Below are 27,853 nucleotides of genomic sequence, written 5' to 3' on the forward strand. Positions count from 1 at the left end.
GTGCTCCTCCAATGCTGAGGCAAAATTAGTATTCAGAACAGATATTCTAGTCTTTTGAATACTAAATTATGTTGTGTTTGCCTGATGAAAGACCAAATATTTTCCTAACATTTCCTTGATTTCTGTTTACTGTTAACAGCTGGGCCTGTGGTTACTCCTGTTGTTAGATGTGCCACAATTTAACTGTACCACAGGATGATGCCTCATCTGTGAAACAATACTACAAACAATCTATTTTTTTAAAGTCGATTTCAACATCAGTTTAACCCAAGTGGAAACCCATCGTTGGTGTATTGCTTATTAGTTTGTGGACGACTGTATTGAAGCCTTGAGTTTGGCATCACGGCTGTCGACATCTTCACTTTTTCGGGCTAGAAGTGACGGTTATCCCATGGATAAGTCTTTTTCATCAGTGAGACTTAAGTGGTAATGTAGCGAAAGCAAAACCCTTAAAAGCATTGTTTCACTTTTAACAGGAACTTTGCTTGAGTGCACTTGTGATATGATTTTAATGGACACCTCCCGGCCAATCAGAAACAAGCATCTCTGCTGCTTGGGAGGGTGGGGCTGTTGCGTCACCTTTGTCTATGTGTTGCAGGCCGTTGCCGCTAAGGTTGAGCAGCTTGAGGTCTTTGGACAGCAGGAAGTGTTTGGGCCTGAGATGTTTGATGCTGTTCCTCGACAGATCCATCTTCACGATGTCAGACGGCAGGTCAGTTGGGATGTAATTCAAATCTGCAAGGACAGGACGAACAAACATAAGTCAGGTAAATCAAAAGTTTTACCTAGAGAATGATGCACAAAACACAACAAATAGATATGAATCTCTGTGGGTACGTTTACAGGATTGAGCCACATGTGCACAACAAATGAGATCATCACACCAAGTGAAAAGGCCTCAGAATCACCGGGAGAGCTGGAAATCCAATCCATTTGCATCCTTATACGTTCTCAAGATGTTGCGTGGGCTGTGTGCAACTTTTAACCTTCTCAAGATGGAGTGAAGTGTAACAGCGTGCATGACAGTATGTCACTCCTGTGCCAGGGAGTGTTTTCACTGTCTTCCAGTGTTTCCAGACTCACGCACACACACACACACACACACACACACACACATCTCCCCTCATGTAAAAAGTGTCTCTGACGACTCTAATGTACGAAACATGAATTCCCACATATTCCCATCGCGATAACAGATGCTCTGTGAAGTTTTAAGTCACAGCCCCGCGCAAAATGTTTTATCACTCGTGCAATGTTGGTTACGAATCTTTATTTTAACCGTCACATCAACACATTTTACCCCAAAGAATCTAGATGCACCGATCTCTTCCACAGATAATAAATCAGGATTCCTGTTTAGACTCTTGTGTCAGATTTGTTTCACCTGTCATGACAACATCTGCCGGGGCCCATCGCCACGTAGCTCTGTTTAAAGCCGCGCAGGTGGCCCCTGCAGCCCGCATCATTAACGTGAGCACGGTTGACTGTTTTTAAAGCAGAACGGTTGCAGATGAGAGGAGGCACAAGTGTGTTTGGGGCGCTGAACGCAGACTGAGATCTAATCAAACCGTGTTTATTTTGACGTGAAATGACTGCGTTACTTTCTAGATTTAAACAAAAAGATTGCGTGTATGTGTGTGGCTGAGCGTGGACTTTAGTTTCCTGCAAGCGTTTATTTACATGGGCTCGTGTGATTTGCACAGAAGAGTGCTTTTGGACACTTGCACGGTGCGGATGTCGCCGTCTTTACGCGCGCATTTTACTGCCACAGATGTTGTAGATGTTATCATGAAGGCACGACGCCGTAAATCACCAGAAACTCTTAGAAAATATAATTACACACACACGCCGGACAGGCGTACACATTATGTGCACAGATGTAGACGCCGCACTCGGGGAAATGTAATTATTATTGTTCACTGATGGCTGCTGAGTGCGCAGCAGGCAGAGACATTCACAAAGGCAGATGCAGACTTTTGGATACTCTCAAGTTCCACAAGCCATCAGTCCTCCACGGTAAGACGTCTAAAGGGAATCCCGTCCTGCCTGTAGGTGTACATGTGTCTGCAGCGTTGTCCAAGCAGATTGTCAGCTTAGAAGATGGAAAATCGCTGGCCCCCGCTCACATCAGACTTGAATTCCCAGGCTCACTTGTGAGAAATCAGACATTTTGTGCCAAAACCAAAAACTTGCCGTCCAAGAATGATGCATCTGTGGTGTTATGTGTTTCACAGTGAATACGGATAAACCTGCTGTGTATTCAGCAGTGACAGTAGGCTGAGAGTTTACAGATGTGAATGAAACGGCCTGATTACACCGAAGATCACGGGGGGGGGACACATCGAAGAAGTCTGAGCAATGGTGGACATCCAAAGTACTGGAAACAACATTAGTCCTCAGTTGTCAGGGTTAGGTACATTAATTCCACTTTTGCTGTTGTCAGCTGCTCTTGACAACTGAGCTGCCCTGAAGTCAGTGTTCTGCTTAAAGTATAAGTTCATGAACAAAATGTGAAATTCTGGAGCATCACAGCAAAACAGAGGTGCAGCATTCTCCTAAACCTTAACAACTTAAGTGCATGGGGACTTGTTGTAAAAGGTAAGCAAAAAATAACCATATGAGCATAAAATGGCTCCATACAGCTCGCCTGGCATACTCATACAATACCCTGGGTGGCAAATTGATTTGAAAAGACATCAAGCTAACACTTTTAGCCCAGCAGCTACGGTGAAGAGATTGGCTTCAATACGGTGTAAATAACATATTTCAAAACAAATCTGCAATCTCTGTGCTGCTGGAGACTTGTGTTTACACCGAACAAGGGTACCTTTTAAAACAAGTCCCCATCTACTTCAGATGTTTCGGAGAATGCTGCAACTCTGTTTTTCTGGTTCCAGAAATGTTTCGTTCACACGCCTGTCTGTAGGCATGGGGGTGAGTAGATAGACCCATTTATGACATTTTGCAAACATAACGGATGCATAAAGAGAATATGGGCAGTTAAGGTTACACCATTTGAGACTGACATATCTTTTTGTACACATCTGGGGCATAAATGAACCTTGGGTCGTGGTCTGCCCCAGTAGAAGGGCAAGTAAGAAAGCCAAACAAAAGATGGAATTAGAGCTTTAATCTTGTTTATTACTTAATTTGCTCTGATAGCTCACCGCTCGCTCTTTCAGCATTGTTTCGTGGAAGCTATATCAGGAAGTCGGGCCGTCTTTATCAGGAGCCTTCGGGCTATCTCGTGATTTTTTTTTAATGGAGCAAATCTTTTTAGATCAAGCGTTTCGGCCCCTTTCCAACTTTAACATCTGTGCCTCCTCAGAGCGGACTGCTGAATGAGCGCACACAGAGCGGGAGGGAGAACATGTCAGGAAAGTCGTTCATTCATAACTGGGTTTGGAGCGGCTCTCTTGCCGTATCTGCTAGAGTCGTTATGTCGGTAAACATGTGAACATCTGTCCCCTTGGTTCTACCTGAGAGACTCTTAACTTTTCTGGAAACGTTTCTTCTGATAACAGCTCTGCTTTAAGGAGTCTAAAGTTTAACACCTGCTTTGTGTCACAGTGCCAGGTTTGCATTACTCTCTGCAGCAGTCTAGTCAGTCATTTGCCAAAACATCCTATGGAGGTTCCATTATTAGTTAAACACATGCAGGCCGTGCATTTGTAGAACACATGGATTGCCCATTGCAGTAAATGTAAGGCAGAATTGACATAGTTTGAATGGAGAGAGGGAAGCTATGACCACGATTTAGTGGGAGTGCAGACAAGTGGGACATTTATCTGTCCAACTCCAGAGAGAGCTGGTTAGCACTGCTGATGAGTTATACGTGCACGTGTTCAGGAAAAAAAAATCTGCAGTCTGACGCGGCCTCATTTTTGCAAAAGGTGAAACACACGGCTACATCTGCAGGATATATTTCATTCGCGCACTCACACTGATTCTGTTTTGAGCGGGGTGCTGCAAAACATTTCATTCTGTTTGGACAGAAGAAAGGGAAGCAGTAAATCTTTAACAGTGTTGACATGATTACTCCGGGGTCAACTGTGCGTAATGCATTGAATTTCTTGTGGTTTGGACTGATGCCACAGCGTCGACATCCTCTACAATGTCCGCCTCTGGTGCTAGGCTCCGAATTTTTGCAATGCAGCTTATGTCTTGGCTTTACGTTATGCTGTGACTGTACTCTCTGTCATCATTTAGACAGAAGATATAGAGGCAGAGGTGACGCCTTTCCTAAACACGCTGAAGATTCTGTTTATAGGGTGTCACTGTTACAACGACCAGATTAGTGCTAGCAGTCATATGCTCCCTTGAAATTATGGTCTTGAGGGGTTTAAATCATGCTACATTTTTCAAAGATGTTTATTGCCTGCTTTATTCCACACCAACAACAGAACACAACAGAGTGTAGCAGGTTCCTGTATTGGACTGCTTTTCTTGACTACTTTGCGTCCTTTGAAAGTAAACAAGGGTATTATGTGCGTTTTGTGCATTATATAGTATTATTTGTAAAAACATGGCGGCGTCTACATTGCCCACTACTGGTCAGACTTTCCAGTGTGTAATGATTTTGAGATAGAGATATTCAAGTTATCTGTTGAAAATGTTCTAAATTTCTTTCATGTGGCTATATATATATATATATATATATATATATATATATATATATATATATATATATATATATATATATATATATATATATATATATATATATATATATATATATATATATGTATATGTATATATATATATATATATATATATATGTATATATATAGCAGGAAACCAAGCAGTTTTTTTTTCCAGTATCGTGCAGCCCCTTGTCATGATCCCATATTCTGTGGGTGAGATTTGTGTCTTTGCCTGCAGAGGTGCACTGGGCGGAGGCTGGGTGGAGTGTTTTCCCTCACTGGAGATGCTGATGCACCTGCAGCAGGTTGGCAATCAGCGCCTGCTGATAAGCCCCGCTCTCCACGTGACCTGCTGCCGGGTGATTTTGCCAGTCAGACATGGTGTATGGCTCAACCCAGGTCGGCTTCTAGAGCTTTGCTAGAGTTTTGTATGTTTTTCCTTCAAGACCTGATTCTGCTTTGTTCTGTCTCCAGTTGCCCCCTGCAATCCCACCCTACTGGTGTCTCCGTTTCCAGCAACCCAGCAGCTTACTGCCTTCAACTGCAATAACCGTGTTCAGTCCAATAAATAACCTTGCTCTTCTGATCCTGCCTCGTGTCCGCTTATGGGTCTGACAACCTACCACAGAGTGTAACAGTTTTTGAATTCTATTGTTACTTTTCTCAAGCTGGTGTTACTTTCTTTAAAGCCAACCTTGCATCAGCAGAGCTTCTGTGCTTTTAAGCCGTGCTCCTTGTTCAAGGTTTGGGGGCTGCGGGCTCAGGTAAGCTCACGGCTTTATAATGGCTCTAGATTTGAATCATTTTCAGATCTTCAGCCTTTAGCCAGAGAACAGAAATCTCCTCATCAGACTTTTTGCAGCTCTCTCCAGAGCCACGAAAGGCTTTGTACAATTATATGTTTTACATCTGCAGGAGCAAGCCCTTTAACCTGTAAGCAGACTTTAAAATGTATAATCAGTGTTGTCTACCCTAAGTCGCTGTATAAGAAGTTTTTTTAAGACAAACAAATAAAAACTCTACAGTCTTGTTTTTCCAGTCTTGATGAATACATCTGATCCAGACTATGTCTTGCGACTGATGTAATTGTGCTTCTTTTTCCTGTGTCACCATGACAATTGCATCTTGGGAATAACAAAATAAAGAAGTAATCAAAATATAATCAGCCTCCTGTCATCCACAGCGCATCCATCCAAATCATGACCACTAAACAGTGGATGCAACTGCCAGCGTGCCTGCAATAACAAAACAATTGGTTTAGGTGGTATTTTTTGTTTCCCATGGCCTGTTCTCACAATGTTTCGGTGACCTTTTCACCTCAGCATGAAAAAAAAAGTCTTCGGGAAACTCCTAAAAACCCTGAAAGTTAAACATCAGTTCAGTTTCATAACAGCTGCACAGCTCCGACTGTAGAGGGGACCTACAAACTACTGCAGGAAACCTGCTGGCGCCTCTTAATCCTGCTGTTAGTAGAGAGTGATGCTTGATACCGTCCTCTCTCTCTCATTCATGCTCTCTACCTCTGCCTCACACTCAAATGGCTTTTTGGAAGATTCATTTTTTCTGCTGACTAAATGCCTGCCGCCCGATCCAGGCAGTCCTGGGAGAGTCTGACATAATATAGGCCTGTGCGTGTGGGCGTGTGTGACTGGGAAGCGGCCAAGTCGCCATAAACATGAGTCACCTACCCGAATGGCCTGAAGTTTATATGAAGGATTTATGTTACTTCTGAAACCAATGATTTCTTGACCTTATGTGTCCTGAAGGCAGTCTAGAACTAGGCCAACACAGTCAATACTGCCGTGTGGACGGGTTTCTGAGCAACACCATGACATGCGTGGGGGAAAAAACACCAACTGGAATGACTAAAAGCTCATAGGGAGATCAATTTTGTGCTCATGTAATGTGTGAGAAGAAGGCTTTAGCTCTTAATGTCATTTATGTTATGTTATTTTAACGCTATTGTTTTAAAATGCTAATGTTAACACCACTTTTTCATGGTAAAATTCCTCTTTTACGCTACTCTTAGCCTACTTTTTAAAAGACAGCGTTACCTTGTTGAGCTGACGTCACTTTTTTATACTAACACTTCTTCTTTTAATGCTAAGTTATACCTTTTTTTTCAAGCTATCTTTACCTTTTTATGAGAACAATACTTTTTTATCTTCCTTTTCTTTACCTTTTTTTCTTATTTATTTTTTTTAGCAGAGCTTCTGTGCTTTTAAGCCTTGTTTGTGGTTTGGGACACACATGGGTAATTTCTCATGACTTTTAGAGCTAACTTTACGTAGTCTAGGTTAGTGTTATGTTGCCCATTAGCTTCAATTTCTAACAGGAATTGCGTGTGGCGTGTTAGCTAGCCAGGGCCGACGGACGAATAGCCTATCTTGTACTATACATTAAATGGTTACATTAATGTTTGATATTACAGCTAACATGGTTGCTCACAAATTAAATAAATACATCTGTGGCGTGTAAATACCACAAATATGTGTTTGATTTCCTCCAAGTTTTACTTCATGTCTGTATAGGCTACTGAAAATATATGAATGCCATGGCGGCCATGTTTTTAGGGTGCGTGCATCTTCAATTGTTTGTCAGTGGAAAACCTGCTGAAATTAGACTCTTTCATTAAAAGACTGGAAATAATCAAATCCGCATTTTAAAGATATTAGATAATAACAGAGTAATCGAGTGAAAAATTGCTTCACCACCATGATTGCAGGATACATGCGAGTTGCAGTGAATCAACAATGTGTCCATTGTACACAATGAACTCAAACAGAAGTGGCCTTATTTGAAGACACGTCTTGATGTTACCACAGAGTAAATCTCAAGTCCACGTCCCATTTTTGAAAAAGTCAGCCTTAAGAACTTCCATATTAACTCCAACCGCTCTGTATGGCATGGAGCTCCAGTGAGACTGATGTGGAGCCTGAAATCTGCTGTGGTTCACCTCAGAGAAACAGCCTTCAGACCAGACTGAGGGAGACATGGAGACGGGGGAGAAAAACAGGGAGAAAGAGATACACAAGAGGAAAATGCAGGGTTTGGACTTTGGAGGCACAGAGATCGGAGTATGTTTCCATTTGGATTTTCTTCTTTCTTGCATTTCCAGTCCCATGTGAACCATTCCCCATGTTGGGTCCACCTCCACATGCTCATGTTCACCCTGTTCACAGTTTAGTTGCACTTAAGTTTAATCACTCTGACTATCGTCATTCTGATGATCAAGTTACTCAAAGGGGTTATAGTCTAACTGTGTCTAAATGCGCAGAGAAGTGTGGCGATGTGACAACAAAAGGCAAAGAAGAAGAAGAAAGCAAAAGGGAGCTAGAAACTAAAGAGATGTAAACAGTGTTGCCTAGACATATTATAGACATTTTCAAATTCATAACTTTATTTTGAGTTAATACCACAATAGGTTTACATCGTTTAACGATCATAAAACAAACACACTGTCCAGTGCTGCAGCTCTGTATTCACCCTGTCTAAAAACGCTCTGTTTTAGCTCCTGTCTATTTAAGGTCCCCCCCTCCCAAATACTCAGTCTCCTCTGATTGGTCAGCTCACACATGCCTGACCCAGCACTGGTAACAACAACAGAGCAGCTGTGCTAAATCAATTCTTACAAGCCAAACTAGCCTCTAGGCATAAATAATGCAAATGTGCGACATGGTGACATAGTGCGATGTCACAAAGGCTGTTGAAATCCACTGGATTCAAAACATTTTTTAAAAAAAGACTGGTATCAGCTTACGGTGCGACTAGGCGCACGTCCTCACAGATCAAAACAACAGAAACCATGTATCGAATGTCATGGACAACAGCTGTAGTATATTATGGGAGATTTACACATCGCATAGCGCTTTCATGGTGGGGCATGGTTTAGAAGGAGGCAGGATGCAGAGAGTTATTACCGGGCACAAAAAACAGAACAGTGGTTCAGATAATGAATCGATTCAAAAGCCCTACTGTAGAGGAAAAAATCTGGAAAATATGCAAAAAGGCTCCTCAAGCATTTACATGACACAGATGCTGCATTGTGTGGTTTTGGCTTGTCTGTGCTCTGTGAAAGATTGCTTTCTGCGAGGGGGCATAAGCTGCCCGTTTATAGACGCATTCAATTGCTCTTGGGTATGAAACGCTGGCACAGTGCACAATCTTTCTGTTGACAACAGATGCTCTTTGGGCGTCAGAGGAGTCGTGTCTCGGAGCTTTGAAGAGGAGAGCGATAAAAGGGGAGAGGAAAATGGAGAAGATGAGAGAGCGAGCCGGATTAAAGGGCCCACATCTGTCCATGCAAACTCAGCAATTGTCATCTCTGCCTCTAGTCTGTCTTTGAAAGCAATGCTGATGCAAAACATTTTTTATTTTTTTTATAGAGCACTCGAGAAATTACAGTCTCTGTGATAGCAGCCCTCCATAGTGGCATTTTTTTTTTTTAACACGGAGAGAGAAAACCAGATGTGAAAACTGGAGGAGCTGAGAGAAACTTGGAAGAGCTGAGACAAAGTTACCCACACTGAAAACAAAAGCAGATTGAGGTGCTGGGGGTTATTAGCGGCTTCTAAAATGACTCTGAGAACCAAAAAGAAAATCTGCGAATGCATGATTCAGATTAGAATGCGATACAAAAGAGATGGTGCGGCGTGTGCTGAACTCTACCCAAGAACACAAGCGCGCAGCAATCTGGCTCATCAAAATGCCAACCTAACACAACCTAACCTTAAACTAAAAGCTGCCACTTAATAGTAAAAAGCCCATGACAAGCCCAGAGCCTGCCCCCCTTCCCCATTAATGAGATTCAAATGCCTCATGTGGTAGGCTTAATAAAACAAACACAGCTCTGCTTGCTCAGCCTGGTTGTAACCAAAACACGAGACATCAAACTTGTGCCCAATTTCAAGCAAGCGAGACTCAAACTCTACAAATGTACCTTTTTATACAAGGTACTCCTAAGCCAGGGCTACAGTCTATTTGTTTTCGATATATCCGCCAGGAAAATTATTTTTCGCCACACACGATAACCATCGAATAAGTAGAAAGGTCACAGCTAACGGCACAAAAACATTGGTCCGTTTCACTCTAGTTTGGCTGCAAATGAACACCTTCTAATGCAGGAAAAATAAAGTGATTCTCTGGGTGTGTTTATGCCACCACTCAGATGCAGTTAGAGTCAAGTTGACCCTTTTGGTTGGCTGGTTGGTTTGCCAGCAGGATTGAACAAAATTACTGTATGGATTGCCACCAAACTTTGATGGAGGATGGGTATCGGCCCAGAGTAGACCCCGTTATCTTCAGGTCCGCATCTGGATAAAAGGACGGATCAAGAATGTATTTCCAACTCTACATTGTGAGATAGGGTCACGTGTAGATTGTATAAGTCCGACTAATCCTGGTGCTCCGTAGTCTGGGTGGACGGCAGCAGATACTTCTGTATCTCTTGCCAGAGGGTCACAGGGTGAACAGACTGTAGCTGACTTTGGTGTTTTGGGGTCTTAAAGAATCCTCTGATCTCTGTCCAGACACCTCACATCACTGTTATCACCAGTGTTCGGTAGATGGGTACCAATGCAAGTTTTAATCACCTGCTGCTGAGCCCTCCTGTCCTTGCATGTTGTGCTGTGTTGAATGCTTCTTTGTCATCTGACTGAAAGGCAGCTCTGTTGGCTCTGAATAGAGCCCTCACCATTTCATTCATCAGGGCTTTCTCGTGGGAAACAATTTCATGGTCTTTGTGATCACCACATCATCAACACGTTTGCTGATATGTGATGTCACCGAAGATCCTCAAGATTGATCTTGTTATCTTGGACAGCAGCAGGTCTGAACATCTGCCAGTCTATGCACTCAAATTTGTCCTGAAGGAATGGTGTGGCCTCATCTGTCCACACTTAAACAGTTTGACCCTTTTTTTATCAGCTGGAAGTAAGTGAGCAGAAAAAAAAGTAAATATGTTCTGAATGACCAAAACAAGACTGTGGGAGGGCTTTGTAGCTGCCAGGAATATTCATTTGATTAAAATCACCAGCTTCAATAAAAACGCCATCTGGTTGTTTTTGTCATGTCACTACTGATGGCCTCATACAACTCCTGGGGTGCATTTTATGATTTTGCATCCGCAGGAATGTGCATAGAAACAACAAACACACCGGGGAATTCTCTGGGCAGATACTCTGGTCGACATGTTAACATTTAAAAAACTCGACATCTGGTTAACATCTATGTGCGTCCACTCCGACTGCATTTGAGCACCAAGCATCATTGACGTAAACACAGAGTCCGCCACCAGGATGTGTTTTTCAGTTGTTCCCAATGAGGAAAGCGTGTATCTGGCAGCATGCAGCCACCTAGAGAAAAAAGGTTGCACCCAGCATCCTTTCTAAGAGTGCGATCGCAGATTGTCCATAATGTTAGCCAATGTCAACTAAAAGGGACATGGAGCGTTTATTTTCTATCAGTGCACGAGCGCTTTGACCCAGCACTCGCAACAAATGCCCATTCAGTGCAATGGCTTGATCCGGGATGTTGTGATGTAGCCAGGTCTCTGTGAAGATGTGGCCAATGATTTCCTGCTGCTAAGTGAACCTGAGTCTTATTTCATCCATTTTATTTCCTGTGACCGGATATTAGCCAAAAGAAGGCAGGGCGGAGGATTAGCATTAGCTCCAAGATGGGTTAGCTTAGCTCTGATCCCTGCTGTCGTCTCTCTCTTCCTGTGGCAATCACACCACTTGCCACACCACAATACCATTGGCAGAAAACGTCTCACGAGTCATCAGCGCTGTAACCAAACCTCACGCTACATGTTCCCGTGTTGATGAGTATATTGTTGTCATAACTAATACATTTTTCAGTAGAAAAAGTGCCCAGCTAGCATTGTATTATTGTTGGTGCCACCGTGACAAGAACAACTGGATCGTTCCTGCCACAATTACCAACAACAAAGGACAGAACATGGTCAGATTGCCTTCATGTTCCTGGGAGGAATTCGTGCCCACCGACAGACGAAAAAGAGGTTTATAGGGAGCCGATCTGAACTCTTTTAGGAAGAAGGTAATTGTTGTGTCTGGGGGTTTCAACTATTGGTTCAACAAAAGAGGCAATCTGGAGATGTTGCTTTGAGTTCTTGAAAATCGAAATGAGCGTTTCTCAGACTAAACGATTATTCGGCTAATGTTGAAACCATCCCCGCATTAATCAATAATGGAAATAATCATTGGTTACGGCCTTAATACCAATCTCATCACTCGCAAGAAGGGTTGTGTCTCATCAGTCATTACTCATCTGCACTTAAGGTCTCAGTAGGTTAATATAACCATCAGACAAGATAGACAGTCTCACCTTTGCTGCTGCAGTCCAACAGAGGTCTGGGGAACATGTAGGTATGGCACAGAAACGTGATCTCAGGCTTCGCTTTGATTGGTGGAGGCCTTGTTCCCCCACCTCCGCTCTCTGGCCTCCTGTCCACACACAACGACTCCACTCTCAGCATCTTCAGCTTTTGGCCCCTCAGCGACTCGGGTTCCGCACACTTGGCATAGTTGCCCAGGTTGCGATTGCTAGGCACCTGCAGGGTCCTGATCAAGCTGTCCAATGGGCAGAGGCAGTCCCAGGGGTTGTCATAGAGACGGAGGTAGGTAAGGCGGGGCAGAGGGAGGAGGACCTCCTCGGTGGCTGTTCTCAGTCCGTTGTGCTGGAGGAGCAGGGTGGTGAGCTGGGAGAGGCCGCTGAACGCTCCGTCCTCGACCATGGAGATGTCGTTCTGCTGGAGGTCCAGGCTCTTCAGCTGGGTGAACTGGGAAAACATGTTGTCCCTCAAAACCTAAAGGGGGATACGAAATGATGGTTAGTTGATTGAATTCTTTAGTTTATCATTCACAAGTCTCGCCACCACACTGCATGAATTTACTACTGAAAAACACCATTCCAGCGACCCATAATTCTGAAAACCAAATATACAAAAAACTTCCAAAAAGACCTGCCCAATGTCACTCTGATTATATCTTTGTCTCCGTTTACTCTTTGGGTGATCATTTAGCTCTTTAGCTGTCAAATGTTTCACTGTGTTCACCAGCTAGTTGCTAGCCATGTTTGTGCTAGTCAGGTGCACCTAAAGGTTTCATAGTTTTAGTTTTATCACAAGTAAGAGCTTGCGAGGGCGGTGAGATTGAACCAGAGGAGGTAAGACAATAGCCCAAAAAATCAAGATTGTCAATATAAAAGTAGCCTGTAGAGAGATTGTAGAAATTGCAGATTACCCGTGTGACACAGGGATGAATGTTACATAATTCTATGCTAAATCCATCAGGTCTAAAGAAACAGCTAAAAATAAAACAAAATCCACTTCATTCTTTCCCTCCTTGCTCATTCATTCATGAGTGTGGCTCTTTAAACTTTAAAGGGGGAAAGTAAACCTTAATTACTATGTCCTCATTATTCGGAGGCCTCAAACAAATGGTGCACAAATGATTGGGGTATCAACCAGCTGGCTGGGTAGAGGAGTAGGGGCTCAGGGTAAGAGCGGTTAGACACTAGCTCACAGGAATGCATGGGTTACACAAAACTGGAAGACATTCCCACAATCCGTTTATTATATTTTCTGTGTCTCATAACTGGTCTTTTTGCAAGTGTAAATCAAGTGTGAATACCTGAAACCTATTTCTCGCCAGCAGCAGGTGGTGAATATCTTTGGGCCAGTCCTGCATCACGGTGGTCAACTGCCTGTCCTGGCAGTCCAGGTACTTCTCTCCAGCCTCCATGTACTCCTTGCACTCCTGTGTCTGACGTCTCGTCACCGCGGCCCTGCCTCTGCCCCGGACACGGCCCCCGGCTCCCCTCGCCTCAGCCCCTGACCGAGGGCCTCTCCGGGGCTCAGCTGACCGCAGCAGCAGCAACAGGAGGAGGGTGGCGAGGAGACGCATGGTGGCAGAGGAGAGGAGAGGAGAGGAATGGGAGGCCTCTTGCTAATCAGGTCAACCTCAGAAGACTGTTCTCTGTTGGACACAGGAGGCCGGTCACAGCTGTGTGTCAGAAGAGAAAAACAGGAAGAAAGACAGGGAGAGGTGAATTTTCAAAGGTCTTCATCGGGCAGTCCAAACAAATTGATGCACAATTTGGCCATTTAGCTGACACTTATGTTTTTGTAGGAGATTAATCAGCCGTGACCGAAATTCCACTCTAACTAACGATGACACGCAAATTGTCTAGAGGTTCATTATTCGCTTCTCATTTCAGGCTTTGAATGTTGATTAAATTATAGAGGTATTTCAAGGGGCATTTAACCTGCCAACAAAGTCCACTGGCTGCCGATCCACACCGCTAACAGACTAATTGAACAATGCACGACACGAAGCCAAGTGAAATTCACCTTCAGTTCATTTTCCTGAGAGATGCGAGCGAATCACCATTCCATATTTGTAGGAGTGAAACCACCGGTTGTGTTTCGGGAGATTGTCGGAACATTTTCTAGATGCCTTTGTGGCAATAAGTCCAGATCAGCCAAAACATGATCGTTTCCAGACCCTATGCAGGTGGTTTTTGTTGTCGCAAAAGTGTTGTCGCAAAATAAAATTGAAAACTGAACCCAAAGAAATGTTAAGTTGCCAACTGGTTTGACAACAACATAGCAACAATAAGTAGCACGAGAGTTAAAGTAACAACACACGTGAGAAAATGCAAAAAATTCCAGCATTTAAGGGCAGTGTGCAATTGTGTTTAACCCTTTAATGGGACATAAAACATTAACATTTGAACATTTTCAAGCAACATGTACAGTATAGGTGTAAACAAATGTGTGCATTGGTCAGAAACAGAAATAATAAAGGCATAAAACATGAATAGACAGTTTCGCACACAGATTTAGGGTGGAGTGGACAAAAGAGCGCTGTAAAAATCATTTTAATAACATAACATTTGTATTCACAGATGCAATAAAATGTAGAGGGAATTGTCCCGGTGAAATTTGCAGACACACTGCAGACTTACAAGGTAACAGGGCACATGCTGAAAGAATTAGCGGAGCGGAAGAGCGAGAGGAAAGCGGGGAGAGAGGAAACAGGAAAAGGGGTTCTGAAGGGAAAGAAAGAGACATTTGTTACGTGTTAACATGTTATGGGTTAAAATGTGGTCAGAGGAGTAAAGTGTGGTTTTCTTTCCGGGATACCCCATGAATGTTTTCTACCTTCAGCTAAACAGAGCCGCATGCTGTCTTTCCCTGTCTTTTTTTTTTCTGTGTCTTCATGTAACATTTCTCTGTGTCCATGTTTATTCTGGTCTTATTGTTCACTTTTTCCATCCAGTTGCAGGATGTCTGTCCTCTGTCTGCACAAAAGTACATCTGAAGTGCATGATGTCACATGTCAGATGTTAGGCCTACATTTAACATGTCCTGTATGTGCTTTTCATCTGAATTTAAACCAGCCCCGCTCAGCCTATATGACCATTCAAAAAATGACTCATATAAGTGTCATCTAGTCTCCCGCTGCTATAATAAATGGGCTCTGTAACAATTTGTAGGCATTTACACCTATTAATCACTTTTTTTATTGGCCATATGTGAGCAGATTATACCGTGACGTGAAAATGAGACCTTCTCTGTCTCTCTCCGTTGCCTATACAAGCCTGTGGACGACTTGTTTAATGTTGCTGGACTGTAGATTTCTCTGTAGAGGACAGTCCAAAGGATGTGACTTTATTAATGTTCATATTTGCTGAAAGGCTGATTTAGTTAATATTCAACAGAGCAGGCTAGCTGTTTCCCAATTTTCTATGCTAAGCTAGCTGGCTGCTAGTGGTAGCTTCATATTTAACAGATGGATATGAGAGGGGCGTCTATCTCCTCATAATTATAGCTCTGAAACCACTGTCTGACTACTCCTTCCTCTTTTGCCAAACCGTGAACCCACCGTCTTAATAATGATGGTAATTGCAATTGTTTTGCCACATAGCCACTCGCTCTCTGCTCGCTGTCCATGTGAATATGCCTTCATGTGTGGGCGTGAGCTCCTGTTTTATGTTAAGAAGAGAAGAAAAAAAATAGGTGAGTCATGGGTTCCCTTGTGTGATTGGGAGACTAAAAGGCAAGGCCCGCCGGTCTGCCAAGACACCGTACGCGCTCATACCGACTGACATGTGCATGCTGACTCAGTCCAACTGTACAAAAACCGCAGCCCCCTTACAGTGTTCCAGTGGAACAAGCATGTCAATGCAGATGGTGTCGTTCCATTGTGAATAACAGACTGGGCATGTTAGCTGGCAGACAGAAAACAGCTGAGAATGTATCTGGGGACTCACTTTCCAGTCCGCTGCGAGCTCTTTGACTGTTCGACTGTCAATCACCTCAAATGGAGTGAGCATTAAAGGTCGATTTCCATCACTGCAGCCGTCGCAGGCAGTAATACACTTCTAATGAGCTATTACTTGTTACTTGTGTGTATGTGTGTGTGTGTACGTGTCTGTCTTTATATATAAGCCCTTGTAGATCTGTATATGTGTATGTGTGTGAGTACTGTACATCAACTGCAAACACATGTTCTTGTGTCCGTGTTGCTTGATTGTGCAGCTGATGAGAGACATGTTTCAACACAAGGTGAGACGCGCGCCAGTCCAAACACCGGACCAGACTGCACCAAGGTGGAAAGCATGGAGACGGGTCTTGAGCAGGCACAGACACTTCCACTCTCTGCTTTCAGGTTAAGTCACTTGGTCTGGTCCATGTGGTTTGAATACAGCTAAGGCACTGTGATCTGTGAGCTGTACCAGGAGCCCTGTGCAGCTCAGCGGGTGAAAACGTTGCACTAACGTTTTGCAAGAATTAAAAGTTTGGGTCCGAGTGAACGCACTCTCCAGTACAGATTAGCCACATCCTCCAAAACGCACGATTTAGATATGAGGACTGTTCCGGTGACAAATGAATGGAAAAACCGACATAGTTCACCACCTGGCCATCTCAAACCTCCAGAACAGCTTCACTACTCATACAACATCGATTCTCCAAGTTTCCTCAGCTCTATTTTGGAGGGATGAACATTATCCTTCCAAAACATACTACGTCTATGTATCTGTTTCTACTTAAAGTAACAATATATAAGACATTTTGGTTGAACAATTAATAGAAATGATCAACAGAATGTGAAGAAACAACAGGTTTGATGTCAGAAATGTCCACCGATGTTAGCATTGCTAACCCGCTCCTGTCTCATGATACAACTCCAAGCTTCCAGTCTGGATCACTAGCAGCAGGGCTAACTGAGCTAACTAGCTAACTGTATATTCAGTTATCTGCAATAAGCAGTTGATCTGCTGATGCATTGCCCCCTATTTGTCTCAAGTGACCTTCCGTAGGTGGCCAATTCTTATATATTGTACCTTAAATAACCTTTCTTTTATCATGAAATATAGAACAACATAATTCATTCTGTACCTTGTACGTCAACATAGCAACATAACTGACAAAGCCTGTCTTGTTTGTCAATACCAACGTTCCCTCTGGTTTCCACCTGTAATTGTTGGATTAAAGGTGCCCTGTATATTTTTTGGTAAACGAACACTGTTACATTTACATTCAGTCCTTTTCTTTGTCACCTCTCTCTAAGGTTAAGTAAATATAGCTTGTCATTTAAATACTTTAAAAAAAAATGCTACAATGATACAGGCTTGTATATTTTACATGTCATGACATTGTATTTGTATAAACAGAACATAATGAGACTATTTATTTGAACTGCAAAAACTAAATTAAATAACATTTTCTATTTATTTCCCCTTGGACCAATTGGACCAGTAAGGCTAAGATCTTTTCCACATCACAGCTGTTCAGGAAGAACAGTCCAGCCCGTCTTAGACAACTATAGTTACGGTCAGCCTGCAATATCCAAGACACATTCCAGCTGGGACCATAACAAACCCACTCGAGCCAATCCGGTCCCTGTGGCTCAGACCATGCCCATACCAGCCCCGAATTAGCTCTTCTAGTCTAGCATTATTTCCCACCCCAGTTCCGCCTGGTCAGTCTGTGCTTAGCCAAAAAAGTCTCAAATAAAATCTGTTTTTTAGACATCAAGCACAAAGCCCTTCAGAGTTTCAGTCAGTCACTTCTCCGAGGATATTGCTCTAAATCTCAGGCAGACTCTAATTTGGTGCTGTTGTCATCTGCACTGAACCAGAATGAAGTTTGGTGTGGTTGTGAAATGTGGTAACAACATGTTTTGCATTTTGGACCATGGCAAAATAAGCCTGGGAGGAGAGTCTAAGGCTTTTGCCATGTGCATGCAACTTCTGGAAGACAGTGGCATGTTAGGAAACCTCTGATTCAATGGATCATACTCAATTATCATTAATTGTATGCAGCTGTGACAATCAAATTGCTCTTTTGCATTTGATTTGTTTGTAACCACTTAAATATGATGGCTTCAGTCTGGCCAAAGTCTTTCTGGTATATTGTTATTAGATTTTGTCTGTTCTAGATGTCTATTTTATGGTGGCGCAAAGTCATGAAAACGTTTTAAGCACTTTTTATTTTACCAGTGCCCATAGCACTGAGATTTCTAGGTCAAATTGGAAAATTTAGGGTTGCTTTTTGTTATGGACAGTAGCCCGGCTGCTAGCAGTAGCTACGTTGCTAATGCTGTCTTTGTGACAGCGGCGCCAGCAGTAATACCAAAGGGAAATACCAGGATCGGTGAATTTGAAAAGTTGTCTGTTTCCGCTTTAACATGTTCACAAGCATAGTTTCATAATTTAAAGTTGTTAGCCAACGTGACATATTTCTAAAGCTCTACATGCAAGTGAGACAGGGCATCATTTGGTTAAAGTGAAACTCTCGCCAAAATGCAACCTAGGCTTTATTTGTGATTGAATATGAGTCAAACCTTCGGGTAAATGCATAATTATGACGAAAGGGGCACTTTTAAGATTTAACGTATTTTCGTTTTCAGGCACGTTCATTTTGAAAGGAAGTGCTAAGGGCATGGATACGATGACATCAAAATCGCTATTTTTAGAACACTAAGAAGGCTCGACACAAAATGAAACTTTGCTCATAGCATCACCGGGGGTCTACTCATGAACACGAGCATTGAGAACTTTGTTTGTGTACACAGAGTTTATGGAAAAGAAGGTTTTTGAACTACTCAAGTTAGCTGCTGCATCTCCGGCACGCGGTCGTCATGGCAGGCAAAAAGTGTCGATCCACGAGTGCGACCATCAGGAAGGAGAGTAATGGTGGGACGCTCCTCAAGCTTAGGTCTCTTAGGTCACCAGTAGTATACTGGCGTCCGGCAACAACTATTCACGTGAGATGTCACGTGACTTTTCCGGCTGCTGATTGTAGTATTGTTTGTAATATGAGACTCCCTTTTCAACGTGGACGTCAATCTTGCTTTTCGCTAACGACAAAACAATGATTTATCCGTGCATTCATATGGAACTATGCTTTTTGCCTGCCATGACGGCCGCGCGCCAGAGATGCAGCAGCTAACGTGAGTAGTTCAAAAACCTTCTTTTTCGTAAACTCTGTGTACACAAACAATGTTCTCAATGCTCGTGTTCATGAGTAGAGACCCTGGTGATGCTACGAGCAAAGTTTCATGTTGTGTCGAGCCTTCTTAGTGTTCTAAAAATAGTGATTTTGATGCCATCGTATCCATGCCCCTAGCACTCCCGTTCAAAATTAACGTGCCCGAAAACGAAAATACGAAAAATTAAAGTGCCTCTTTCGTCATAATTATGCATTTACCTGAAAGTTTGACTCATATTCAATCACAAATAAAGCCTTGGTTGCATTTTGGCGAGAGTTTCACTTAAATGTTATCATAGTCTGAAATCCAAATAAAGTCTCTTTTTTAAAGACATGATCTCATAATCCTCTTAAGCACATTGCATAGTGCCATAAATGTCTGACAGTTTTATCAATTTGCTCACAGTTTAGTGAAGGTCCTGCATGCTAACAAGAGTGCAGTTTGAAGGCCTCAGGGTCAGTCTGTTAACAATATGTTGTTTGGGTTTTATATTGGGTGCCGATTATGACACATTTTATTTTTTGCTAACTTTCCTGGCTCAGTTTTCAGCACTTTCACATTAGGTGGGTTTTACAGGGAAACCACAATCAGACTGCCGCTGCCAGTGAAGCCTTCAGATATATGTAACAGGGCGAGAAGGATTACGTCATCAGCTGTGATCGAGATTCGGCGAACAGCGTGCGCCGTGCAAATATTTGGCGTATCATTGTGTATGAAACTGCTGAGAAAATGGAGAAAGAAAAAAAAAACATTATTTGGTTTGCGTTTAAATCTTTCGAATGGCTTTTCAAACCAAAACAGTTTATTGAGCAAGACTTTTTGACAAGTGAGGCACAGCAAGTGCTCGGCACAAGCGTGCTCTCAATCAAAACAAACCACTGAATGCTAATACCTAAATCTGTGGTGTTTCTCTGGAATTCTGTGTTGGGGGAACAGCGTGCAGGGAGTGTTAGATCGAAACTCATCCCAGCTGAATCTCATGTCTTCCTGCTGGATCGGATCTAATGTGCCTTTTTATCGAAAAACTAAAACAACTCTTTCTTTCTTATAACGCTTACACTTGTCACTCAATGATTGGCTGTAAATGTGAGATCATGTACAGTAGCACACCACATAGTACATACACACACACAATTCAGGGTAGCGCTGCATAATGAAATGGAAGATATAGTTTAACCAGATGGTTTGGCAGGACTTCAGGGGTGACATGGCTGAGAGGAAGTACATCACTCAGCCAAAGAATCAAAAGTCAAAGTTCAAATGTGTGTGAATGAAGCAGAGGAAGTCTCCACATGGCACACACACACACACACACACACACACACACATATAAAACAGTATATTATAATATGCATATCGCAGGAGCCCATACAGGGACAGTGAACTGAGGAGAAAAACACAGACACCAACACACAGAAGAGAGAGAGAGTGTGTGTGTCTGTGTATGTTTTTTGAATAGCCTGTGGGCTCAAATGGGTCATTTGGTCCCATCAGACTGGAGGAAACACAGACAGGTTGGCCTCTAACATCATCACAACCCACCTACATCAGGAGGAGGCGGCGAGAGTAAGAGAAATACAGATGGAGGCAGCGCACATGTTTCAAAAAAGCACTTTCAACCAGTGTTTCGCACTGAAAAGAAACCAGAGGGAGAAAGTAAAAGACGGAGGGGAAATTCGGAAGTGCAAGATTAATGTCAGAAGGTCAACTTGAAGGGGATTTAAAATATCGTGATGTCAGCTTTAGGGAAATTTTCCCTGGAAACAGGAGAGAGATTTGTTTAGTTTCGAGTGATACCGCAGTGCTCCTGGTAAGGCAGGAACACACAAGTAGATTTGTCAAACCATAACCAGCCAGCGAAAGAGCCAGCAGCTCACCATAACAATAAAATGGACATTCCCAGATTACATTTGTGGGACAAAATAACAGGATCCCTTTCACGTTGGTCACAAAAATCAAACACCAAAGAACACAAACACTGCCGGGAAGTAACAACATCAGGCTAAAACATAATGAGTTCCTGGCTTAAAGCTGCACTTATGATTATTTTTATATCAGTCATGAATCAAATTACTATGTCAATGTGAAAGTGGTCACTTGGTCATGACAGAGAATCATCTAACAGAGCATTTGAACATTTTTCAGGGTTCAAGGGGTTTTATTTGTCGTAAGGAAACTAAAGTTTGTAACTTCCTCATGCTACATAAACATAGAACATATGTACAGTTACTTATATATATTACCATGCAGTATATACATAAACACGTATATACCATAGCAAAAAAAGGTAGTGTAGTGCGTTTTTTTCAAAATTACGTCTGGGTGAATGTAAACAGCGGCCGCAAGATGGTGATGATAAAATCTTTACATTCAAAGCTAAACACTGTCCGTCAACTGTCGACTGCGTTTGAGCATCAATTATGTAAACACACATTCCACATCTCTACATCTAGTGTAAAAACTGGACTCGGGGCGTTGGCACAACAGCCTCTGATTGTTCTTATCCCAACTTTCCTCCTCGGGCGGTCCAGCTGGTCAGGCCGGATGGTCAAAAAATGCCACGTTTGTCTCGAAGTCTGCTGCCCTTAATCCAAAAAAAGGCCTTCTTCTTTCTTCTTTCCAGCTCATTGTTTTGGTTTTACCACCTGGAACTTTACTTTTGTGGTTCGCTCTCACCACATCTTGTTCCCGGCAGCAGCAGCAGCAGCAGCAGGCAGCTGTTTTTAAGGGAAAATACTCCAACAAACTGAGTGCGCAGTCCCTGCCTAGCACGGAAGAGCAGACAGACACAATTAGCAACTAGCTGGCGAAGCACTGAAGCAGCTAAAGAGCCAGGTACCCTTCTCTGGAATTGGTGGAGACCAAAACGGAGCTAAAAGGAGAGTTATAATTGACCAAATTATCAGAAACATGAAAAAATGCTAATGTTGCTTTTCTTTGCTAACATGTTTGTCATACAAACTTTATGAAGTGATATAATATCATGTCATCATCAAGTTTATTTGAAAACGTTCAAAAACTAAAACAAAAAATGTGAAGAAATAACAGTTTTGACTTCATGACATACTGTGGTACTTAGATATCTACTAATGTTAGCATGCCAGCCAGCTAGCCCTTGCCCAACCCAGTCCAAAGCTTCTGTGCTAGCGGTGTGATCACCAACACTCCCCTTTCTCTTGAAAATTCACAGTCCAGTATGCTAGCAGCACAGCTAACTGAGTGAACTAACTAAAAACAGCTACAGTTAGCAGCACTGACTCTGGTAATATGTTGCCTCCCTATTTGAGGATGAATTCATCAGTTGGCTAATTCCGACATAACGCACCTTTAATGGTACATGTGAAGATGACAGCTCGCAAGCTCAACCAGGCAGAGTAACAAGCAAATGATACAAAAACTACTAAAAATCTTGTGCACCTTTGAAAGCGTGTCCACAGCCTTTCACCCATAAATCCTAGAGGCTGCACATGCTTTACCTGTGCTGACTGCCTGTAGAGGCTCCCCACGCTCCAATAATATTGGACAGGCCACTGGGGATGGAAAAGAGTTCAGACCTCAAGAGGAAACAGTTCAGAAACACAAGGGCCTCTGTGTTACGGAGAGAAAGCGTGAACAAGCGGGAGAGGCTGTAAAAACAAGAATGAGCTGCAGAAAAATGCAGAAAATTCAGCCTCCATCCACACCGCATGCATCGGGTCTATATGTCGGCAGGGAGGCAGGAAACTGGAGGAGAGTCAGTCGGTCAGTCAAGCAGCTCATTACATAAAAAACAGTGAGTGCAAAAGCAAAAACATAGAGAAAGCTTGAAGATGAGGTATTTCTTTTCTCTGCAAGTCAACCTCCCAGTAGGCCGACCTTAGTTAGTTGCCTTAGGGCTGGATTTCCTTTACGTGTGTGCCCAAAGGTCTGCAGATCGTTACAACCGAGCCGCAAACCAGCTTGAACGAAGAAGAATGCGAGGAAAGGATGAGAGCACAAACCATGAGAATGTAAAGAGGAGAGGGAGGAAAATCGTCCAACCTCAAACCCTAAAACCAGAGGACGAGGCTGTGACACAGACAAACATATACTGTGTATGTAGAGAGAGCGAGAGCCAGGCGAGAGAGAGAGCCCTCACCCATCCCTGAGAGCCTAATTGAAACCAGACATTTCTGCAGAGGAGCGGAGGCAAGTTTAGAGACAGAAAACGTCTGGTTTTTCAGGGGTCAGAGCGACACTCGGGGAGGGAAACCCCCCACGGTGCTCCCATGTTCGGTAAAAAAATGCAGTGAAAGTGCCCCTCCAGTGGAGAAAAAAAAAAGTGCCATCTTGGGCGCATTTCCAGTGAAGAAAAAACATAAAAAAGTGATTCTGGTTCGCCCCCGTGGTAGATAAACATGATAAAGTGCCCTCCAGGTGTAATGTAACATGACCCTGCATGATGGTTCGCCACCACATACAGCTGGGGCCCTCTGTTTTTTATTTTTTTTTGCCCCTGCCCCTCGAACATCCAGAGTCTGCAGCTGCCAGATGTATGCCTTTGTGTGTGTTCCTTATACTCCTGAGAAATGAGTTTTCTCCTGTTCTCTGGAGTCCACAAGAATAGCAGCTACACTCCTAGAAAGAGGTCAGTCTCGTGTGTGTGTGTGTGTGTGTGTGTGTGTGTGTGTGTGTGTGTGTGTGTGTGTGTGTGTGTGTGTGTGTGTGAGAACTGGCCGGCTCTCAGCTGATGTTATGCAGGCATCTGAGTTCTTGGCATGTTTCTTGGTTGTGTATGATAATGTTCAAAAACTGCATACTATGAAAAAAACACTCAGCTCCATCATACAGCAACGTCCAACAGGGGATTACTGTAAAGACGAAAGGTTGCCAGGTTTAGTTGAGGAAGATGTTCCTTTATCTGTTATATCAGAATCCCATGTGCTCTCTGTTTTCTTTTCCTTCCTTTTCTCAAGAAAATCATGTGTATTCCAACGGCTTCATTAGAACAGGGGAGTCAGCTGTCCTGAGACGTTTAACAGATCACACAGACACACATAACACACACACACACACACAATCTCTTCCCCACCGACCGGCTATGTCGATTGCTTTGTTTCACCGCCATATGCATCTGCACCCTTAAACACACACATGCCACAGACCCATCACGCACACTTCTCCTGCTACAACGTGTTCCATTTAAACGTAAGTGCGGCGAGCTGAAACATCACAAATTGGAGGGAAAAAAAAAAGGGGGGGACTCCCTCGCGCCTGCTCTGTAATCAGAGTAAACTTGCAAGTTGAGCTTTTTTCTCTTCCCCTCTTTTTTTTTTTTTTTTTGCGGGCACAGGATTCCAGAGTGAAACCACACATTGCTAAGCTTTGCGCTGCGGGAGCCTGGAATTTCGCTGAGAGTTACACGGCGGCATGTGCAGATGTACATAAAAGCTGCGCTCACACGCACACACACAGTGGGTGCTTAAAGGAGGCATGCTATGCTCACTCTCAGGTTCATCGTTTTACTTTGGGGTACCACTAGGATAGGCTGACATGCTCTAATGCTCAAAAAACACCATCCAGTCCTGCAGCACTGTACTCCCCCTCTGTCTGTTTTAGCTCCTGTCTCTTCAAGCCCCACCTCCTGGATTTCCCAGTCTTCTCTGATTGGTCAGCTCACACATGCCTGAGCCAGCACCGCTTACTGTGTATCCAGTCGGGCCATGTCATGTTTTCAGCTTCCAGTTGGCTTCCCTTTCACAGTGAATATAGGCAACAGTTATGCAAATGTGTGACATGGCGACGTCAAGAGGTGCGATGCGGGAGAGAGGAGCTCCTGTCAGCGCAGGCTTCTGTTTTTTTTTCCCTTTCAAGACCTTTTACATGAAGATGAACCTTTATAACCACTGAAGGAAAGAAAAGAAAACAAAAAAAAAGAGTAATAGTTCTCCTTTGTAAAACCTGCACATAAACTGCAATCAGCTCCGACTTCCTCTTTAAGCCTTTTTTGTAATATAACCCTTAAATTTTGGAGAAAAAGAGTTCTCCTGGATGACAACACCAAAGTCTCACAAGCCCATTGAATTTCTTGGCTATGGAATCACTGAGCATGAGTCATTTGATGGGGATGACTATCTAGAGTTCCCTATAGTACAAAGAGGGTCCAAGTGGGTGAATTAACCCCCTCACTCTGGCAGAAGTGGTGCTTAAGCTCCGTCAGCGCGTTTTTAGCTTATGGTGCATGGGACTGCCGGCCGGTTACATAACAAAAGCATCAAGCAAGCGTCTAGAACTGGCAACTTAATGTTTTTCCCCGCTGAATGATTTATATGCCGCTGAGAGGAAATCAACCTCAACGCCGGGGTGCAATGACCCTTCCATAAACTGAAGCGCTTACTTCAGCAATTCGTCAAACACTGACCTTGACCAACACGCAACTTGTGGGATGGATGTTAGAAAAAAAAAAGAAAAGAAGAAGTTAAATCCAACCCAGCAGCAAATATGTAACGGATCCATACGATGTTGCATGTTGTGCAACCGTCTCTGTCCATTCGTATCTATCACGTTAGCAGTTTCTTTACCACATGTTAAGTTCTCAACATGACCGAGGAGAATTCACGCTTTGTCTGTGCAGACACTATCAGTGCATGCCCATGTAGTCTAAGAAACAAAGAGGGGGGAGTCATGCTTCTATTAAAATCTCCACAAAACATTCAAAAGAGGCAGGAATAATCCTTTAAATGGATTTTATTACATATTCTGCAACCACAAAACCATTTCACATCAAGATTAAAACAATATGCTGCGCTCTTTTTCTGAGTCTTCAGGGAACTGGAATTCATCACCAAGAATTAAACAGAGGTTTGAACAGTGCTTGCCAAAAATTCTGCTTGCATGATCAGCATTGTATCAGGAAGGATTTGGGGATTTGCTGTCAGCTGAATAACCTTTTGTAAGCGGGGACATCTGATGCACTAAAGTTAAATGTGAGGGCTTCTGTCCTACCTGTGCAGGCAGAGAATCTGGCTCGGGCTCGTCCACTTGGACCTGCAGATCTCCGGTTGGTCCCGTGTCCCCGGCTCCTAATCCTGTCATGAGCGCTGCATCTGAGCCAAGAAAATCTGCCTGGCTGCTTATAAACTTCGAGCCTCAGAGTGAGGGACGAACGACTGGCTGCTTCTCCAATCTCTTGCACTCTCTCCCCCTCTCTCTCTCTCTCTCTCTCTCTCTCTCTCTCTCTCTCTTTCTCTCTCTCTCTCTCCCTCTCCCTCTCTCTCTCTCTGGCTGCCTATGCTGAGTGATTGACTGCTGCCTTCTACAAGCTGCCTCTCTCTCTCTCTCTCTCCCTCACTCCCTTGGTTTTTTCACCCACTCAGCTGGATCGCACCGAAAACGTTGGAGGGAGAGAGACTTTGAGCAAAGTAAATTCTCAAAGGAGCCACAAGCCTGTGTCTGGTTTAGCGTTACAACACACACACACACACACACACACGTGTAGGAGGGCTGAAACCCTGCACTGGTCCCCACTGTTAAACCGACAGACTTCTTCCAGGATATGCTGCTAATAGCCTGACGGACAGGGAGGAAGTGAGAGTTTGGGCACCTTGGTGGCACAGAGACAAAGTCACCTACCACCACAAACACCCCCGTGTGTGTGTGTGTGTGTATGTGTCTGACTGGGTGTGCGTGGTGTCAGGCTCCGGTCAGACGTCTTCGAGATCTTAGCAGGTTTGTTCCAAAATAGCCTTGATCCGCTTCCAACATCTGCCTTTGATCGGTGTTTCAGTGGAAGATCTCTCCTTTTCTATTGAGACTTGAACCACCATGTTACCGGGAATGTTGCAGGCGGAACCTGTGGTTTCACAGGGTTTTGTGCCGCCCATCATGTGGACGGCATCACTTTACGAGTCGTGCAAGGATCGTCAGGTCGAACCAACCACAGTGTTTTATTCTGTCCGGCAACCTTTAACCGCTGCTAGCTGTATGGCTTTGATGAAAGCAATTTCAGCCCACGGCTTTGGTGCTGACTGAAATATCTAAGAGATTTTATGCAAGGGATTTCGTACAAGCATTCATGGTTCCCAGATGCTTTTTCATTGCTTCCATTGGTCTTAACTCTGTAAAGACGCCATCACCTGTCCACACCAGAGATCCTCAGATTGCAGCAGTTTGATTGACAGCTCATCTGAGCAGAAATGCTCTTCTAGGCCCGCCCTAGGGCCTACAACAACCAATGACTGATTGTGTAGAAAAATGACCAACTCTCTTCCTTCTCGTCTCTCCTGAGCGACTAACACAGCAGCCTCCAGACTGATGCATCATGCAGCAAATGAAATTTCGAATCTAGCAATATGTACATTTTAAAGTTTTTAAAGCCCTCGACTTGGAAATTATGCACGTTTATGTTGTTTTATGCATTTTGCCCTTTGAAAAGGCTGTTTCTCCACTTTTTGACTATTTTACATACATAAAATATAGTGTAAATAAGGAAATAAGGATCTTTAAAGGGTTTTTGCCCTGTTCTCTCAAGGCAGGGTTCTTGAGGTCTGAATTCATGCTGCTACTAGCAGAGCGTTATGGAAGACAATGCAGAAAACAACGGTTTACGGGGTGATTGTTTGTAGAGCGGACTGGATCTCCGTTCCTTATGCTTACACATCTTGGAAAGCCACATCATCAGCGTACGTAGTGACCGATGCCTATATCATTGCCACAGCGACCCAGACAGCC

At 43.4% G+C, this 27,853-nt stretch overlaps 1 protein-coding gene across 1 annotated transcript in view; it reads right to left on the reverse strand.

Annotated features, from left to right (window-relative positions):
• lrrc17 (leucine rich repeat containing 17) overlaps nt 1–26,460 on the reverse strand; it is a 29,937-nt gene extending 3,477 nt beyond the window's left edge. Inside the window, exons 1-4 of the mRNA XM_030440692.1 lie at nt 26,129–26,460; nt 13,298–13,669; nt 11,991–12,471; nt 580–735 (exon numbers count right to left, since the gene is read on the reverse strand). Coding sequence (XP_030296552.1) covers nt 580–735; nt 11,991–12,471; nt 13,298–13,570 — 910 coding nt within the window. The 5' untranslated portion in view covers nt 13,571–13,669; nt 26,129–26,460. The remainder of the gene's footprint in view (nt 1–579; nt 736–11,990; nt 12,472–13,297; nt 13,670–26,128) is intronic.
• Nucleotides 26,461–27,853: the final 1,393 nt, after the last annotated feature.

This window comes from Sparus aurata, chromosome 14, assembly GCF_900880675.1.
Source record: "Sparus aurata chromosome 14, fSpaAur1.1, whole genome shotgun sequence".
Classification (NCBI taxonomy): domain Eukaryota; kingdom Metazoa; phylum Chordata; class Actinopteri; order Spariformes; family Sparidae; genus Sparus; species Sparus aurata.